The following is a 19846-nucleotide window of genomic DNA, read 5'->3' on the forward strand; positions in this document are numbered from 1 at the left end:
CTTTTTTGCAAATACGGGCGAAATTCAATATTTGTCTGGAAAAATTCGATTTTACCTGAATGTTCACAGACCTGAGCTAAATCTTAAAAAAGAAAAGGTTTTTTTAACTGTGGTCGCCTTGCAGGCCTCTGCAGGCAATTATAAGGCCTCTGAGTATATTTCTTCCATTAAAAAACTTCTCATAAAATCATTTGCGGTTCGGAGGCGACGTTGTCTATTTTTTTTTTTGTTATAACATCAAGACGTACTCCAAAAATGGGTGGCTAAATTTAAAAAAAAAAAAAGTGTGCGCGAAACATTTATTCTTCAATCGTAAATCCCAATCATTTCTTAACTTTCTCGTAGTAAATATTTTTTTATATACATATTAAGTAAATAAATGAGTAAATATTGCTTTTTCTCTGCACGTGAATAAATAGAATAGTATGATGGTGAATATTAAAGAATGTTGTACGACACAGGTGCCAAAGCTTAATGAATCCCAACTGCATTTAATAAACCTCGAGAAGTTTTGCTGTTTGTGTTTGTAAGTGTTTGTTGTGTACACAAAGTTCCCAAACTTTTTTTTAATTAAATTTCGCAGGCTTTTAGTTAGAAAATTTAAGAGACAAAATGGAAGTTCTGTACTTCTTTTGAAAACTTTTTGTTTTCTTTGAAAAGAGGCTGAGGTAAGAATTTGTCTTGAACCCATTTTTCCTAGGCTCAGGTTCAGTATACTTACTTATCTTTATATTTTTAATATTCTTGCGAAACTCGGAATTTTAATGCTCTCACCCCCTAGAATTGTTCTATATCGAAAAAAATACATATTTAGATGTCGCTCAAAGCGCTCAAAGTTTTCCATGTATTTTATATGGGGCAAAAAAAAACAACTTTTCGTATCGAATTTTTGGAAATCAATATTTTTTTGATCAGAATACGCTGGTCATCATGCAGGTTATAGTCAACCTAAAATAAGTATAAAAAACGAGATTACCAAAAACCTTCTATTAATTGGCACACTACAAGTGAACTTATTAATAACCGGTTTGTAGGTAGCTGAAAACAAACAGACTTTTCTTGCGGCATCATCATGTAAAAGTAGTCAGTTGAAAGCAACGTAAATTAGTCGAGGCTTAGTCTAGTTGGAAAATAGTGAATTTATAGTGCGTCTATAGTTAGTTGAGTTCCCTACAGGGTATCTATTTAGTTAGCATGGTATTAAAACCTCTAAAGAGATGCTATTAAAACACATGCATACCGTTGCCTGAAATGCAAAAAGACGTAAAAAATATCGTCACTGAAATGGGCAAATATATATATATATATATATATTTTTTTTTTTGCATAAAACGATGTGGGGAGCTGTCATTCAATGAAATTCATAATATCAATAAAAAAGTGAATTTTGAATTTTTTATTAGTTATGACTTTTTGAATTTCATCGACCATATCGCGAAAATTCAGCAAATTTTCAACTTTTGAATCAGATTTTTTAGAATTTTTTTAAGTATGCAGATTTGTAGTCCAATCACTTTTACTGTAATAAGTAGCTACGAAGTACTGTTGATTTTTGGCTTTTTCTCCGCAGTCTCTTCCATACAAAAAAAAAAACATTTCGAAAATACTTTGTATGGAAAAAATGCAAAACACCTTTAATGCGAAATATTCTCAAAAATCAATGCGATTTTTGACTAACTCCGAACTTGCATTTTTTATACTAGAATTTAATGCGCTACAGATCTGCATACTCAAGAAAATTCTAGAAAATCCGATAAAAAAATTTAATATTTGCATAAAAATTTATAGAATTTTCGCGAGTTTCACACACACAGTTTAGAAACTATATTTTTATGTTTTTTGTTGTGGAGTGAACCCTATTTTTATAAAAAATTTGCGCAAAAATATTAGAGCAGAAATTGGTGCATATATTGGACAAAGTCCGCTGTGCTAATACTTTTTTCCGGCAGTGTACATACATATGTACATACTTATACACACGTACATACTTATGTTTGTATGTACATATATTTTCGGATATATTATCGTAAATAAAATAACCTAAATCCATGTTTACTCGCTTTCAACAAAAAACAAAAAAAAACAAAAAACAATGACAATTAATGTACATACATTCATAATTGTTTTTTATCTTTTCTTTTTGAACACAAGTGTTGTTATTGAAAGCGAAAACTGTGAAACAAACTTTGCAAATACATACATATTTCCTCGGTTTAGCCCTGCATGACTTTGAAACCAATTCGAAGTTAGCCGCAATAAGTGGCCCAAAAGTTGGCTATTTCCCGACAGAGTTTGTGTACACAGTTACATTTTAAACTAGTTTTTATGAAGTATGCATGGAAAGAAAGTCATTAATTGCCTAACTAACCTACTATTAAGGCAAAGTCTTTTTTGTTTGAAGAACTAAGATTTTCAGTTTGATAAGAGCGCTCTTTCTATTCCCTATTCTCTATCGCTTCCCTTTTTCCCTAGCTTACACAACATACATATATGTAATTGTAAACATATTGCATGCATTAGGGTGCTTGACGTTCTAAAAAAAATATTCTAGATCAAGTAGCGCGTGTTCGATCTGAACTGTGGAATATTACCGGATTGAAAATGCTGCTAAAAATTGAGATTTTCATGAAGAAACTTTGCATTGCAAAACTTTTCTTGTAGTAAATGATTTAAAAGAACCGAAACGTATAACTTTTTGAAATTTTATTTAGTTTTTTAATATGCTGCCTTTATTTTCGAATTTACCCTCAAAACAATTTAACCTTCATTGTATTTTTTTTTTTTAGTCTGTAATAAAATTAAGTAAACGCAATCTAACAAACGCCAATGCATGTTTCGGCTTTGAATTCGGCAAAAAGATTGTGTTGTCGATTAGAATTTCAAAAAAACAAAAAGGCAGATCGTGTGTGGCGGCCGAAAATTACAAAATTTTTATATTTTCAATATTTCAATTTATATTTTTTATGGTGTTTTTGATGTTGCTCATTTCGAATTTGATATTAAAATTTCAAAAAACCAAAAAAAACGCCGGTTACCTAGTAGTATTTGCTAAGAGAATTCCACAGCGCAAATAAAACGGTCTACACTACAGTAGTGTATTGATAAAAAAGCAAAGCGTAAAATTAGAAAAAAAAATACTGAAATTACTTTCATTTGGGTATCGGCAAAATTTGCGTAAACCGTCATGGGTAAACCAAAACAGATTCAGAAGTGGTAGAAAATTAAAGTAAATCTGATCAGCTGTTCTAGAAACATTGATATAGTTCGAGTATTTTTCAGGTCCATTTCGGGCCTAGTTCGGAAGCATTTCGGTCCAGTTCGGGCCTATTTAGGAGGGGGATTTTTTGAAGCTAGTTCGCAATCAGTTCAAAACAAGTCCAAAAGTTTTTCGCGTCTAGTTCGGGCCCATTTCGTGGATAGGTTATGAGCAATTCTGGACTTTTCCGGGATCAATTCGAGACTAATTCGGGACTAGGTCAGAACTTTTTCGGGTCTGACACAGATGTTTACACAGCAAATATTGAACTCAACCCTTTTTTTATAAATTTTAAGCTTCTTCCATATGGTTTTTGAAATCAAGGGTACGACAGAAATAACATTCATGATTTATGCAAAAAAAAATTTCAAATTTTTTTTTTTTAAATGATCGCACTGTAGATTTAGATGTGCGATGTGTACATTAGGGTGGTCCAAAAGAAGTAAAATTTCAATTTGTAATTTAAATGTGTATGTAAATTTCAAAATGTATGTAAAAAAAGTAAGGTCGGATTTTTAATGCCAATGCCACCCCCTATGATTGTTATATACCGAAAATAAATATACCCATATTTTTTTATTTTGAAATCAAAAAATATTTAGGGATTGCCCAAAGCGCTCAAAGTTTTCCGTGTATTTTATATGGAGAAAAAACAATTTTTCGTAGAAATGGAATAAAACTCTTGAAAATCAACATTTTCCGACAGTAAAACTGTGGTTCTCTTCAGGAGACTTTCCGATCGAAAAATATTGATTTTCAAGAATTCTACACTATTTCTACGAAAAGATGTTTTTTTCCATATAAAATACATGGAAAACTTTGAGCGCTTTGAGCACTCCCTAAATATTTTTTGATTTCAAAATAAAAAATAGGGGTATATTTTTTCGATATAGATCAATCCTAGGGTGTGCCGGCACTTATTTTTTTGGACCACTCTAACCTACATGGAGAACTTTAAACGACCTTTAAATATTTTTTGAATTCAAAATAAAAAAAGAGGGGCATATTTTTTCGGTATAGAAAAATTATGGGGGGTGACGGCATTAAATTTCCTATTTGTTTTGGACCATCCTCATTAACATAAATATGTAGCTCCTACATTACTTTCAATTAACATATTTGCATACAAAATGAGACTATTTTTAATTTCTTTTGTACTCTGGCACCTAAGCTTCCATATTTAACAATAAATTTCAACGTTAAGGATAGATAGAAAAATTCTAATTATACCTCCAGTAACCGTAAAGAGCATACCTAAGAAAGCTTCCAATTACACATAAATAAAAGAAAGCGAAAGATTTTCCCCGCTTAGCAAGCAACGATAAGCTAATTCTTGCACATTTTTCCAAGTGAAGGAAGATTATCGCTAACGAAGAATCAACCGGCTATGGCTTGTCAACAATCAGCTCAATGGATTTGATTGCTCTAAAAATAAATAATATTACATGTGCTTGTGTATGTACAGGTACAGTCAGCATCAAAAATATGCATACCCTGATGCTTTGGCGATTTTATTTATTTATATTTTCCATACCAAATTTATCCTATTTTATATAAAAAAAATATTCTTAGTTCATTCAACAGCAAAAAAGACAAAAAAAAATTTTTTTTTTTTATTCCATAAAGAACTCGAGAAAATAGAAGAAATTTTCATAAAAATTAACAAGTAATTTTTAAGCAAAAAAAACTTCAATTCTCACATAAAAAATTTAAGATTATGGTTATTTTCTTCATGGTCTGATGACCGCATTTAAACCAAATTAATGTGGGACCATCTTTCATTTAAAAAAAGAATTATAGAAATCGGTTAACGTGGTTTATGTGGTTATACGGTAACATACATAAAAAAATAAATATTCCGACGAATTGATAACCTTTCTCCTTTTTGTGAAGTCGGTTAAAAAATTTTCAATTCGATTTCTTACAAACAATTTTAGTGTGCAGTTTTGTAGCCCTTTATCGTCGATTTTTGACATTTCTTTTTATTTATCGACTGTGTTGCGCATTTCCTTCCAAATAATGCATGAACAAAATCAATATTTATGGACTAAAAAACTGCTCACTTAAAATTTTCCTAAGAGATTTTAAATTTCGTCTAAAGTTTCTTACTATTACTTACATTTTCCCAAGTTATGTATGAAATTAAAAAATGTACTCTTGTGGTTTTTGCTGTTGGATGAACTCTAATTAAACAAAAAAAAAGAAACATTTGGTAAGGCAAATATGAATAAATAAAGTCTTCAAAACCTCAGGGTATGCATATTTTTGACACTGACTGTGTATACATACTCGCACATGCAATGCTCATTTGTATTACAATGTAGGCATATAAGCGTATCTATTTAAATAAATAGTAAAGGTCCGGCGTATATACGACTTAGGTAACCGAAGAATACAAAATGCAGACGTATTTGTCTGTGGCTGTGCCGTCAGCAGGATTTCATTTCCATTATGTTTGGATGAACTAACAAAAAACAATTAAAAATGCTTAGTTTACTAAAAGATCAAACAATCTGATTTGTTTCTAACCGTTTCTATTCGATGATACGCAAATTTGCTAAGTCGAAAATAGTCACAGAAAATGTGATAAGGCACAAGGAACACAAAAACTTTTCTTCAACGTTGTGGAATTTGATTTGTTTCTTTTAGTTGTTTTCGCTTGGAATATGCGAAATTGTGTATAAAACTTTCTGCAAAATAAGTGCTTAAAGAAAATTAGTTTGAAAAATTTTTATATGTTCGTCTGTAAAATTTAAGAAACTGGACTTAGCAAATTTTTATTCTAAATTAGCGGCTTTTCGTATAACAAGATCATATTTTGGACATAATACCTATTATATATTCGTAAAGGCTTTGAGTATAAACTAGTGTTGGGAACAGGGTTGCCACTGACCAAAAAAAATATTTACCATCGACTTGAAAAAAATCTACCAATTGCGGGAAATATCTACCAATAACTTTTTTATAATTATTTTAATAAAAACTATAGTTTTGTTATTTATTTTAATTAAAACTATAGTTTTTTTTAAATTTTTTTTAGTTAGTTCAATAATAATTAAAATTGTTTTTAAGAATTTTTTATTTAAGTAGTTATACGGTATTTGAGTTGTATTACTGGCATATTCTCAGTTTCCTTCAACCAAAAGCGGAAGTGATGAAACTAAAGGCAACAATGAAACTTCATTATTTGAAAAACTTCAACTCGAGTTATTATAGACAAATACAGTGACTCAAAAAAGTGATTTTTTTAATATTCGCAATATTTTTCGGGTAAAAATTTTTTGTTGCTTTAACTAAAACCATAAAAACCGAGGATTCAAACTATATACAACATATAGAAAAATTCCAAAAGTTTTCGTTTAAATTTCGAATTTTTTACTCTGAATTTTAAGAACAATTTGAGGTATGGAGTTTTAAAGCAAATACTATTTGAGTATAGCCAAAAATGTGCTGCTTAAAATTCCCATTGATTTTTTTTTATTTTTTTCCATTGATAAAAAATGGCGTTGATTTAATTTTTTTTTTTGAACAATCATAGTGCGTAATTACATACATGTCAATTTTTTCTTTATATTTAAATAATCATTTAAAATATTTAGGCAATCAAAAGCTCCTCGGGATTCCAGTAAAATTAGTTTTGAATGGAGCGCGATATGTTCGCCTTATATCGATATACATTTATACGCATGTAATTATATAAAAAGTATGCAAAGAAATTTATAATATATTTAAAAGATAACTACGAAAAATAAATCGGGAACGGAAAGTTCATCAAAAATCTACCAAAATGAGAAAAAATTTACCTTTTTACCAACCCAAATTTTTTCTACCACTTTTGGTAACAATTTACCAAAGTGGCAACCCTAGTTGGGAAGTATCGAGTACTTTACAGGATCGAGTTCTTTTAAGAGTCCTGAGTACTTCCTTTAAATATGCTCATGTTGGTAAGACTTCAATGCTTAGTGTAGAAATCTCACAAGCTGGCAGCGCTCCGAAATTACGTCAAATGAATGGCTACTTTACTGGGTACAACTTCAACTTCAAATTGAGTACAATAATTTCTGAATCGAGCCTGACTACATGTATCAAAGTGATAATTGGAACAAAGTATTTTTGATTTCCAGTTCTTTTAATTTCTGAGTGTTTGTTTTGTGAATACCGAGTATCGATACTTTAAAAAACCGGGCGCTGTCGATTCTTTTCAGAATCGAGTTCTGAGTACTTTTGTTATCGATACTGCCCAACACCTCATTTCTGAGATTTTTGAAATATTTTATTAGCTCCCTAAAATTATTAACATTCGCGATTTGTGTAATCAAATTTTCTGCATTTGTGTTTTGGCGATATTTTCGAAATGTATTAGGTGTGTTTTTTGCCCAAGCTATTCGAAGTCACTTCCGATTACACATTTGCGTTTCGCCAGTAAATTTACTAGTGAAGAAAGAGCAAAACACTCCTGTCAAAATGGCAGGAACTAATGAAAAAAACTTTACTCGAAAAATGTTCCATGAATTTTCGTGTAAGGAGTGTCATTACTCAGTTTCATTATTTACGCTCGCAGTTTGAACTTAGCTCGAGTTTTTCTTCGAGTAGCGTAGAACAGTGGAACAAACCTATTATTATTCCGCTTTACCTAAAATGTTTTATGAAGGGTATAGAAAGAAACGAAGAAAAGAAAATAAAAGCATGTCAAAGAAAGCTACAAGAATGTCTAACCCGCTTATGAACAACAAGTACACTATCGCTTCGTCACTCCAACAAAACGCACCAAAACTATCCCGAAAATGGAGTGAGTACTATTTCAGCGTTCTAACTCAATTCTTTGCTCAAGCTCAAGAGCGCGACCCACTATTACAGTCACCAAGTCAAGCTGACCGGCGGCTACTTATGCTAATGAAAACGCGCTTCATGCTCAGTTCGAAGCTGAGATTTGTTGAGTACGGTTCGAAGCAGTGTAAGAGTTGTACGGCAGAAATTGAAGAGCGCAACAAGTGCACAATAATAAATAATTTTATCAGCGGCTTAAATGAACTTTCATTCTACCTTTTTTTTGTTTGTTTTGATTTAGTTTCTTGGATTTTGTGATTTCCAGTTGTGACAACTGCTAATCTTTTTTATTGGCATTCTAAGCTTGGCCTATCGCGTTATTTGTGCCCGCGTGTGTGTGTCGGTTAAAAACATAGATATTCTTCGCCTGCCTCGTAGCGTTCCTAAAGGCTTAATATGCATTGCACTGCAAGTGGCAGGCCATTATACGATGGTGCCCTTAGGCTTTTTATAGTTTTGTTGATATGCGCGGTGAATTACAAGCTGATTGAGTCGCACCCACTGAATGACGGGCAAGCAACAAAAACGTCTGAAAAGAAGTGCGGCTATGAGGTGAGTGATAAGATGGTGTCAAATGTAATTCTAGATACTCATTTTTTACATTAGATACCAATGCGCAAATTTACCCTTTGTTTTATTTTGTGTTTGCTTAATTAAAAAAATTTGTTAAACTTACATACAGTGAATCAAACAAAAAAAAAAAAAACACTGGAACGTTCACAAATTTTTTCTTTGAAAGCCAATATCTCCAAAACTGAATTGGCTGGCGGAATAAGATAAAATGCAAATGAACGATAAAACTCTTTAGTTTTTCACTACATTAAGTGTCTTTTTTTAACTGTAACTGTAACCGTAACTTAATTTTTTAGAACCAAAAAAAAAACTGTGACATATTTTAAAATTATCGTCGTATCATCTATTTTGCATAATACTTCAATACTTTGTGTGATGACCTTTGGCTTTTCATACGGCCTCTAATCGTCTATTCATGGACGCAACTAAATTCGTAGTCACTTCTACTGGAATATAGTTCCAAATTTCTTTAGTCGACTCCTTTAGCTGATTTTTCTCATGGACCGTCCTTTTTCGTAGTTCTTTCTCCACATATGCCCACAAATGCTCTATGGGATTCAAGTCCGTACTTTGAGGAGGGTGTGTTAAAACAGATTTCGTGTTGTAAAGCAACCATTCCTTGACAACCAAGGCGGTATGTTTCGGGTCGTTATTAGAAACAAACAAACTGCGACTCTTCCTTAAAAATATCGACTTTCCAAAACTCTGGTGACGTATTTATGTAACATTTAGCGTATTCCGGGCGTTTTTTTTTTACATTCTACTTGGATAAAAGTTTCTTCTTTCAGGGTGTATAAAAGAAGGGGTGAAGAAAGTTTCTTATTGTTTGAGGATGAGCGTCAATAATTTTTCTTTCCTTCAGCTCGTTTGCAATTTCCACCGCCGTTATCTAAGGATTTTCTTGGACGTATCGCCTTTTTAACCGACTTCCAAAAAAGGAGGAGGTTATCAGTTCGTCGGAATATTTTTTTTTTTTTTATGTATATGACCTCATAACTTTGGACCACGTCAACCGATTTCGATAATTCTTTTTGCAACGGAAAGGTAGTGTCTCAAAGGGTGGTCCCATACTTTGGTTTAGATCCGATCATTGGATCATGAAATATATACTATATGTATATATATATTTTTTTTATGTCGTTTTTTTTTGCTAAAAATTACTTGTTGCTTGCTCAGACAATATCTTCTCTGGCCGTCCGCTACTATTTGGACGATTTGTGTAACCATTTTCTTTTTTGAATGCCTTAATCACATATATTCAACACTGTGGACCGAGGTTTCTTAACCGTTTTATCAATTTGGCGAATAGCCATGTCCTCATTCCACTATGCGATCGTTCAATTCATTATTCTCTTATTCGCTTATTCTCCATTTTCGGGCTTTAAATAGCATCCCTACAAACCAAAGTTTCCGAAATTTTAACGAAATCTTTAGGAGTATCTCATTTCTTTAACGATTTTTTTACGTTTCTTCAAAGAAAATTATATGAAGTGGTTGACACGAACCCGTAAAGAAATTTCTGCACGAAAAATAAAGAAAATTCCGAAAAACGTCTGCAAGAAATTCTTCACATAGCAGCATTATTTTCATTTCTTTGCCGATTTTCTTCCGAAATTTCGTAAAAGAATTCAAGTGTGCACAGTTTATTTCATTTTAGAAAGTTTAAGTCTTTAAAATTTCTCTACAACTCAGAATACTCTGAAAAAATGGTTTGCAGGGATGATAATCACAAAAACACATACACGCAACAATTTCAATATCAGTTAATGTTGCAAAGAACTCTGCCGCCTGCGATTCAATCAAAACTTTAATGTTGCAAACGTCCCAGCTTTTTTTTGATTCTCAAAAATGGAGTTACTTTGTTTATTTTAGCTTTTGGTATAACAAAATACAGTTAAAAAAAAAGAAACTAAATGCGATGAAAAACAGAAGAGTTGTGTATTATATTTCATTTCGCCAGCCACTTTAGATTTGGAGATATTGGCTTGCAAAAAAAAAAAAAACATTAGTGAACGTCCCAGTTTTTTTTTTGGTTCACTGTATTTGTTTATTTATTCTCTAAAAAGCAATTTGCTGCAGCGCGGTTTTTTATAAAATTTGTAAATTGATATGTTCAGCAAATAAACAAAGCAAATGGATGAACAAATAATTCACTTTTATGTCCATAAGGCAAGCACAGTAGTTGAAACATAAACGTATTACGTGAATACCGGATTCAAAGTCCGGCATAAATACGAAACTTTAAGTAATGAATAAATTTATTCTCATAAAAGTCTCCACTCCATATACGAAGCCAAACCTCTGGGTGTAATTTGTCGAAGAAAGCCTAAAACTATACACAGTTAACTTGCAGGGTCGTCGAGAGCCAGATCGGGGTTCAGAGCAGATTACATCGGACGTATCGCCCTTTGAATAGAAATTAATTTTTTAGTAAATCGTCGTACATTCGTTTAAAACCTCCAGTAAAAAATATTAATTAGCAAAATTGCGGAGAAATGTCATCTCTTCTTCCAGAAGAGACAAATATCCAGAATAGTACGCGGACTGAAAGTTTCTAGAAACTTGCAATTTAGACGAACTACGATTACGGGTACTGTATAATACATAATACAAGTAATTTTTAAGCAAAAAACAAAACCGACTTAAATTCTCATATAAATATATATATATATATGTATATCATGATCTAATGATCGGATGTAAACCAGATTAGTATGGGACCACCTCATCGAAATCGGTTGACGTGGTCCAAAGTTATGCGGTACATATGTACATAAAAAAAAATATTCCGACGAACTGATAACCTCCTCCTTTTCTGGAAGTCGGTTAATAAGATTTCACACAATCCAAATCATAGTCACCATAAAAAATTTTGTTCTTCTTTCAATTCATAAGAAGGAGAATAGGTGTTTTTTTTTGAAGGAATTTATTTGCATTTTTCGAAATTTTATCGGTTGGTTTTTTTTCAATTTTATTTATTGCCCGGGACAGTTGAACCTCACCACCTTCTAGGCGGGACATTGGAACCATTTTTTCAAAAAGGCCTTGTATCATCTATGGTGTTTCGAGGCAAGCAAAGTAGCCTACTTCTCAGACTTCTTACAGGCATTTTGACTGGGATTCTGACTACCCTCCTAAGGTGCCTGGACATAGACCCAACTGAGATAACCCCAGATCCTTGGGCAGTGACATAAACCCAGTTTTTTTCCTTGGTGTTGGTTATGTAACTATATAAGAAGTGACATATTTCCAGACATTATAAACCAAACGAATTTGGAATGTGCAAGAGTAATGATAAAAGGCATTTTTATCACAGTCATAGAAGCTAGCTTAGCCTAAATTATTTTCTTGTCGTCGCCTATAGGCAATCTTATATTACAACATATCGTCGGTGATACAGCAAAACGTTCTATGGTACTTATTACCTTTGGTGCTTAATTGATCTGTTATCTGTATCTGATTGTTTCTGGCAATCGTTCATCTTCAACAGCCAAAGGTAGACAGGTTTGTCATTCGTTTATTAGGGTGTGCGAATTTGCAGATGCATTCCGGTGCAAGTAAGAGACCATCTAAATGTCAAGGGTACTAATAGACATAGAACGTTTTGCAGTATCACCGACGATATTTATAACTGACAATCGTTACTTACATACTAGACGCCACGTTTGCTGAGGTGGATACAAGCAATTATTTATTGTAAGGGTACATACTAAGTAGAATTCTTTCTGCGTAGGAGGCCTTCGGCGATTTTTTATTCCATATATAAAAAAGGGGGCCCCAGGCGAAAATTTGGAATAACAAATAACGCTCCAGTATACATACATATGTTTAAATTTTTTTTTTTATATTAAAAAAGGGCGAAATCTCTTATCACAATTTTCCGATTTTTAAGCTAAGTTTCCAACTCAAGAAAAATTTCAACAAATATGTTTCTTTAATTCTTTCGATTGCAAAAATACTTAGCCATTGCTTTGAATTTTCTTGAATAAATATTTTCATATAAATATATTTCTATAGAGCTGTAAACGGAGCAAGAAATTTGAATAGAAAATTTCTTTTTCATTTCTTGAGCGTGTTTTTATATTCATTTTTTTTTTTTTGTTTTCTTGAGAGCTTTAGGTTCAAAAGTGACATTATCCCAATTGGGGTTATCACGCCTTATAAGAAGTGACATAACCCCAAGAAAAAAATTGGTTTTCTGTTACTGTATAAGGAGTGACATAATTCTAAATTTTAAAATTGGAGGTATGCCACTTGGGGTTATGTCAGGGTACTCTTTGCTACTTATTGCAATTATGGAAGGCTTCTTGAAACATGCTCTAAAAGTGGCGGTAAATCTGGATGAAAGATTATCAACCCTCTAGTAAAGGTTTACCCATAATAAGATTAGGCAATTTTCGCTGAATATCGCTCGGGCTGAAAAATTTTGTTATATTGATTTTGGTTTTAATCCTGTGATTTCCTTTCAACTCTTCCGGGGTCAGTATAAGCAGCCGCCGGGTGAATCAACTTAGAGGTTCGTTTTCGAGTCTTGTTCTCCGCCCGAATACCTAATCAACTTTTTGATTCTATTGAAGTCTAATAGCTCTTTATCCACTATCCAATCAAAATATAATTTGCATCCATAAAGGGTCCAATTTTGAACCAAAATTTCTCGAGAATCGATGCGTGTGCTTTCCGAGGCGTACATTCTGCTAAACGAGATTCTCCAAAACTATAAAGGAGAGTCATCTCAACAGCAACTACACCAATAACCTAAGGTCAATGCGTTAAAGGAGCACATACATACTTTGAAGCTCTCCAAGGACTAAACAGATAGTTAGGAAGTGTCGTTGACCACTCGCATAAACAGGCGCAGTTGTTTTACTTCTTAACGATAGGTCGAACAACCAGCAACTTTTACTATTGAGATCGCAGATAATTTGACCCTAACCAGAGTTCTATATAAAGAGGAGTTCCGCGAAGATTTGTTCCCGTTTCGTTCTCTGTCAGAAAGTTGTTGAGACTTTAGTTCCCAAATTGTTCTTGGAAACAAAGTTCCTTAGACCTTCGTTCCCGTTAAGCTGTTCCAAAAAGTTCCGGAGGCTTTTGTTGCCGAAAGTATTGTTCGTATTTTGTGCGCTTTGGGAACGTTTCACGAGGTTTTAGTCAGTTTTGTTCTCATTTCGGTTTCGGTTTGAAGCAAAAGGTTTGGAACAAAACTAAGAGAACGACATTTGTTTTGATCAAAACTTTTGTTCTCGGTCCCCGTAAAATACTTCTTTCTTTCCTACAACAAAATTTTGCCGTCTCCTTGCTCTCTCTCCTTAGTATTTGCGTGTAGAGTACACTGAGACGACAAGTTGAGCTTTTGTGAGATAAGCAAATGGCATTAGATACTCTCCTCCAAACTTCATAATTTTAATTCATATTTATTTATATGTAAATTTTATTGTTCAGAGTTGCCACAAAACTAAACCCAACATGCTCAATGTCCATCTAATTCCGCACACACACGATGATGTTGGTTGGCTCAAAACTGTGGATCAATACTATTATGGCAGCAAAACACTCATACAAAAAGCCGGTGTCCAATACATCTTAGACTCGGTGGTGCAAGAGTTGCTAAAGGATCCCGAGAAGCGCTTCATTTATGTCGAATCGGCATTCTTTTTCAAATGGTGGCGCGAACAGGATGCCGAATTGCAAGAGCAAGTGAAAAAGTTGGTAAACGAAGGACGACTGGAGTTCATTGGTGGCGCTTGGAGTATGAATGATGAGGCGACAGCGCATTATCAGAGCATTGTCGATCAGTTTACATGGGGTTTAAGGTAATTAGGATTTAGATATGTTACAAATTTAGAATTTTTTGGATTTTTAGACGCCTGAATGATACCTTTGGCGAATGTGGGCGCCCGCGAATTGGCTGGCAGATCGATCCCTTCGGTCATTCACGCGAAATGGCTTCCATGTTTGCGCAAATGGGCTTCGATGGACTCTTTTTCGGACGCTTAGACTATCAGGATAAGATGGAGCGTTTAACAACTAAAACAGCGGAAATGATTTGGCGTGCCTCGGCGAATTTAGGTGGGTAAAAGTTTGCACATATACAAATTTTAGACATTAAAATTTTGCTTTTTTGTAAGATGAATCCTCCCATCTTTTCACTGGCGCTCTCTACAATCAATACCAGCCACCGCCTGGTTTTTGTTTCGATATACTCTGCGCTGATGAGCCAATAATCGATGCCAAGCATAGTCCCGATAATAATGTTAATCGTAGAGTGAGTATGACGAATCTGTATCCACTCATGAACACTTCATATACCAAAAGAGTTTTTGGTTAATTTAAAACTAAATATTCATTCTTAGACATTCTTGCTGTTTTAACTTCTAACCTTTTGCTTTAGGTGAATGATTTTTTGAAATTTATTAATCAACAAGCGCAATATTATCGCACTAACAATATTATCATTACGATGGGTGGCGATTTTACATATCAGGATGCTAATGTTTATTTCAAAAATTTGGATAAATTGATAAGGTATAGACTAAATTTAGAGAATAACGGTTGCTGAAATAAATACTAAAGAATTTTAAGAATTTAAGCATTGAAAAACCGTCGTTGCTTGAAACTTTTACTCAACTGTCTATTGCACGAAAAATATTTACGAATCTCGAGCCTCCTCAAAATTTGTTTGCCGGCTTTACAAATTCCAGATTTCGTATGCGAATGCATCCATAAAAAATCGATTATTTATCGATAAACCTTTCAATAGAAAAATCGATATCGATAACCATTTCGACAATTGAATCGGAAAACATATCGATGACATCACCAAAAAAATAATCGTAGTATTATCGATAACCATATCGTTAAAAAATCGGTACTGATATCGATAAATGAATTATTGACCATACCGATTAAATGAAATAGTAGCGAACATAATATAGAAAATATCGATCGATAACTTTACCGATATCGCCCATTTTTATCGATAATGATATTTTACAAGTAAAAGATTCAGATTGATGGTTTTGGAAAGGGAGCGTGTTAAATGGGTTCTTTTCGCAGAATTTTTTCTTTTTTTAAACTTTGATTTTCTAATTTTCCATCTGCATGAGTCCTCATTTTATTATAACTAAGCTCATGAACCCGTTTACTCATAGACTGTGTAGTATTTTTGCGCTTCAGTATAAGTCTTACATAATATTGAATATTTTAGGTCGATGAATTCATCGAAATTTCTCGAAACATGTCCAAAGGATATCGCACTAATCATATACAAGTTACGATGGGTGAAGATTTTCACTATCAAAATGCGATTAGCTGGTTCAAAAACTTGGATAAGTTAATCAAGTGAGTAAAATAAATTCGACGCCAAGATTTCAGCAACCCTTATCCACCATCAGCCATATTTTAATTTCCCTTTATAATAGAAAGCAAATCGCTCACCCGTCTTAATAAACCCACAGGTACACTAACGCACGCCAGGAAAACGGTTCCACTGTAAACCTTCTCTACTCCACACCCTCCTGCTATCTAAAGTCTCTACACGATGCAGGCATCAGTTGGCCCACCAAGGATGATGACTTCTTTCCATACGCTTCCGATCCACATGCCTACTGGACTGGTTACTTCACTTCACGTCCCACACTAAAGCGTTACGAACGGATTGGCAATCATTTTCTGCAGATTTGCAAACAACTCACCGTAATGGCGCCAAAAGTCGCCGGCGAATTCAATCCACATCTCTCGTTCTTCCGTGAAGCCATGGGTGTGATGCAGCACCACGACGCCGTCACCGGTACCGAAAAGCAGGCTGTAGCCGCCGATTATGCACGTCATTTGGAAGTTGCCATTCGCGCATGCTCCATGAATACCCGAGCGATACTCAATCAGCTGACCGTAGACACCGCAGCAACGCACGCGGCGGAAAGTGCTACTGAATCTGCCCGCGAAAGTGCACGCAAACCCAGATGGGCGACCAGCGATACTAAGAAGCAATACAAGTTACAATTCGAAACTTGTACGCTGCTTAACATCAGTTCATGCGCGGTGCCAGAGCTGGCCGACAAATTTATTTTGACGATATACAATCCGTTGGCGCAGACGGTCTCCGACTACGTGCGCGTACCGGTGCCCGATGTGAATTATCGTGTTAAGGATTTCGATGGTGCGTTTAACAGATAAGTTTTGAGCGCTTTGATGAACAAATTTTATATTTTCTGATCTTCCGTAGATGTGACGATAGAGACGCAATTCCTGCCAGTGCCTACGCCTGTGCAAGATCTTCGTTTCCGCAAGGCGAGCGCGCCGTATGAGCTCATATTTCCTGCACGTGAGCTACCGCCAATTGGCTATAAATCGTACTATATAATGAAGACAGATGAAAACCACATGATACCCGTGCCGGATCCGGAAAATGTGTCGAGTTTCACAAGCATCGGAAATGAGGTACTACTAAGCTTTTGTAACTTCGAGTTCACATTTCCTTTAATCTCACAATTTGTTTCTATTACAGCACATACGTCTCACATTTGACACTAACGGCTTTCTTGTCACCGTCATGGTCGACGGCATGACGCGTATCGTCAACCAAGAATTCGTTTACTATGAAGCTGCTATCGGCAACAACCGCGAATTCCGCAACCGCTCATCAGGCGCCTACATTTTCCGTCCCGCCAACGATCAAGTCCGTTCAATTTCACTGCAACCCAAATTGAAAATCTACCGTGGCAATCTGGTCGAGGAAGTTCACCAATCTTTCAACGACTGGGTCAGTCAAGTAGTGCGCGTCTATCGCGAGCAGCCCTATGCAGAGTTAGAATGGCTTGTAGGTCCTATACCAGTGGATGATGGCAACGGCAAGGAGATCATCAGCCGCTTCAATTCAGACATTAATTCCGGCGATATATTCTACACCGATTCTAATGGGCGTGAAATGCTCAAGCGCAAGCGTGACCATCGCGATACTTGGAAGGTGAAATTGTTGGAACGCGTCGCTGGCAACTATTACCCAATCACAACGAAAATCGCGCTGGAAGATGACACTGCGCGCATGGCTATACTGACAGACCGCGCACAAGGCGGCAGTTCGATGGGTGCTGGTTCATTGGAGTTGATGGTGCATCGGCGTTTGTTGCACGATGATGCTTTTGGTGTGGACGAGGCACTTAACGAAACCGCCTACGGTGAGGGCTTGGTGGCGCGTGGCACACACTATTTAATAGTGGGTTCATCGAACAAAAAAGTGAGTCCTACAACGCAGGCAATTGAGCGTACAACGCAATTGCGGAAATTGCTGCCCGCTTGGACTTTCTTCAGCAATGCAGAAAATATAACCTACGAGGATTGGCGTGAGAACTTTACCAATATTGTGAGTTTATCTTTGGTAAATTTTATATGTAGTTATAATACATTGTACGCTCTCCACTTACAGTTCACCGGCTTGCAGTTGGAACTACCCAAAAACATACACCTCATGAGCTTCGAGCCGTGGCATGAGAATGAAGTGCTCGTACGCTTTGAGCACATACTCGAGAAAGATGAAGATCCCGAGCTCTCCAAGTCCGTGCAAATTAACATACAAAGCGTTTTGTCGAGCGTAAAAATCGCTGACATTCGCGAAACCACACTGGCGGCCAATGCTTGGCTCGGTGATAATCAACGCATGGAATTTGTGCCAGATAGTCCTGAGGTATCCTACAACGCTTATGGAATTTACCAAAGGTCGATTGATGAACAACTTATGCTGCGCGTTGACAAGCCGCTCTTGGACGCCAAATTCTACAATCAGCTGGAAAGTTGGGAGGAACAAGAGCAATTGGCGTTACAAACGAATCGTTTGAAACGCTTAGTCGACGAATCGCAAGAGCTGAATCGTGTGCGTGCAGAAAAGTTACGTGTGCACAAAGTGGCACGGCAGCCAGTGGCGGAAAAATATGTCGAGGGTGATGATCGCTTCCTTATCGAATTGGGTCCAATGCAAATGCGCACCTACATACTCACGCTGGAGATAGCCAACTAAAGAAGCAACAACAAGTGTAGTTTAAGAAGTCAAGATTTTAAACTTTATCTGCTTAGTTTTAAACCAAAATATCGAACAATAAATATAGAAGCATAATTTTTAGAATGCTGAAATCGACAAAGTACAGCAAGCAAGCCATCTCAATAAATACATACATACAAGGTAAGCAAATTAGATTACATTAGTAGACGAAAATAGCTTGCTTTATTTGTTGCTTTCATCTTACTCGTCTCATTCAACATTGTGTCCTTTGCCTTAGCTTGGCTGAGAGCATTTATCAGCCTAAGCTTCGCTCGGCCGCCCACCACGTTGTTCCGTAATTTTGAATTGCAAAAGCACAACCAAATATGTAGCCATGTAGGTGAGATTCTTGAATAGAAAACAACAACAAAAAATATTTATAAAAACTAATAAACTCACCAAATAACCAATTCTAAACTGTAGTTCTATACCTACCGCCGAAAAAAGTTCCCGATTAATATTTGCATAGTCATCCAAATTCATTATGGGTGGCGTCTTTGCTATGGCCAGCAGAAACATTTGCACCTCTCTCTGTGTAGGCGAATCCTGCACTGTCAAATTAACATTCAGTAGTTTCGTTTGGAAATCCAGCCCCACCTTACGTGAGGCGTAGTGTGCCTCATTGCATATAATATACAATAGACTCATGCAATAGAACATTATGACGAATAGTCCAATCTCCTTGTATGTGGCACCGTGATCCATAATTTCACTTATCGAACCATAAGCAGCGGTGAGCGTTGTGAAGAAAATGACCAAACAGTACATGCCATACATGTTGGAGTAGGCACGACCTAGGGATGAGAAATTTGTTTGAAAAAATTACCAATACTAACTAAATAAATGAGACTTTTTATTAATATTTTACTAAATGCTGAAATCTTTCTTTGTGTTAATGATTTCTACACACAGATGAGCGCATTTCAGGTGTCATGATGGTCGTAACCACTGTTGCCACAACACTTCGGCTATGCCGAAGGCTTCATACCTTTCATAAACATCTGCAAATTTTACTTTGACCCGATCGTTGTAATTTTCACTGTAAGTATTCTGTTGATAATGGGTGCAAGTACTGCAAAATTTCATGTTCCTAGCTGCATAAATGGAGAAGTTATAACGAAAAATCTCATATCTGAACAATCAGTTGTATGGGAGCTATA

The 19846-nt window shown here is 35.3% G+C and overlaps 2 protein-coding genes across 4 annotated transcripts in view; one reads left to right on the plus strand and one right to left on the minus strand.

Moving 5' to 3' along the window:
• Positions 1–8161: 8161 nt before the first annotated feature.
• LManII (Lysosomal alpha-mannosidase II) lies at positions 8162–18789 on the plus strand. 3 transcript variants are annotated; one of them, XM_017611634.1, is made up of 10 exons: positions 8182–8210; positions 8325–8635; positions 14096–14466; positions 14517–14722; positions 14782–14918; positions 15045–15178; positions 16111–16811; positions 16878–17092; positions 17160–18014; positions 18078–18789. In XM_017611634.1, exons 2-10 carry the CDS (start codon positions 8480–8482, stop codon positions 18663–18665), a joined length of 3363 nt encoding a protein of 1120 aa, XP_017467123.1. In that variant the 5' UTR covers positions 8182–8210; positions 8325–8479; the 3' UTR covers positions 18666–18789. The 3 variants fall into 3 exon arrangements, with proteins under 3 accessions (XP_017467120.1, XP_017467121.1, XP_017467123.1); XM_017611631.1 differs by having other exon boundaries at positions 8162–8635; XM_017611632.1 differs by lacking the exon at positions 15045–15178 and adding an exon at positions 15861–15994 and having other exon boundaries at positions 8162–8635.
• A 90-nt stretch (positions 18790–18879) lies between these two features.
• Positions 18880–19846, minus strand: part of LOC108359677 (gustatory and odorant receptor 21a-like) — a 9948-nt gene continuing 8981 nt past the window's right edge. The window contains exons 3-4 of the mRNA XM_017611635.1: positions 19122–19480; positions 18880–19034 (exon numbers count right to left, since the gene is read on the minus strand). Of these exons, the coding sequence (XP_017467124.1) occupies positions 18948–19034; positions 19122–19480 (446 nt within the window). The 3' untranslated portion in view covers positions 18880–18947. The remainder of the gene's footprint in view (positions 19035–19121; positions 19481–19846) is intronic.

The sequence above is a fragment of the Rhagoletis zephyria genome, unplaced genomic scaffold, assembly GCF_001687245.7.
Source record: "Rhagoletis zephyria isolate East Lansing unplaced genomic scaffold, Rhagoletis_zephyria_1.1 Rzeph_scaffold_00434, whole genome shotgun sequence".
Classification (NCBI taxonomy): Eukaryota; Metazoa; Arthropoda; class Insecta; order Diptera; family Tephritidae; genus Rhagoletis; species Rhagoletis zephyria.

Bases quoted from the DNA above. Each gene is read 5' to 3' on its own strand.
- LManII (XM_017611631.1), top strand. From the start codon at position 8,480: ATGCATTGCACTGCAAGTGGCAGGCCATTATACGATGGTGCCCTTAGG. The intron at 16,812-16,877 runs GTGCGTTTAACA...GATCTTCCGTAG, and splicing joins TCGTGTTAAGGATTTCGATG to ATGTGACGATAGAGACGCAA. The intron at 18,015-18,077 runs GTGAGTTTATCT...CTCCACTTACAG, and splicing joins GTGAGAACTTTACCAATATT to TTCACCGGCTTGCAGTTGGA.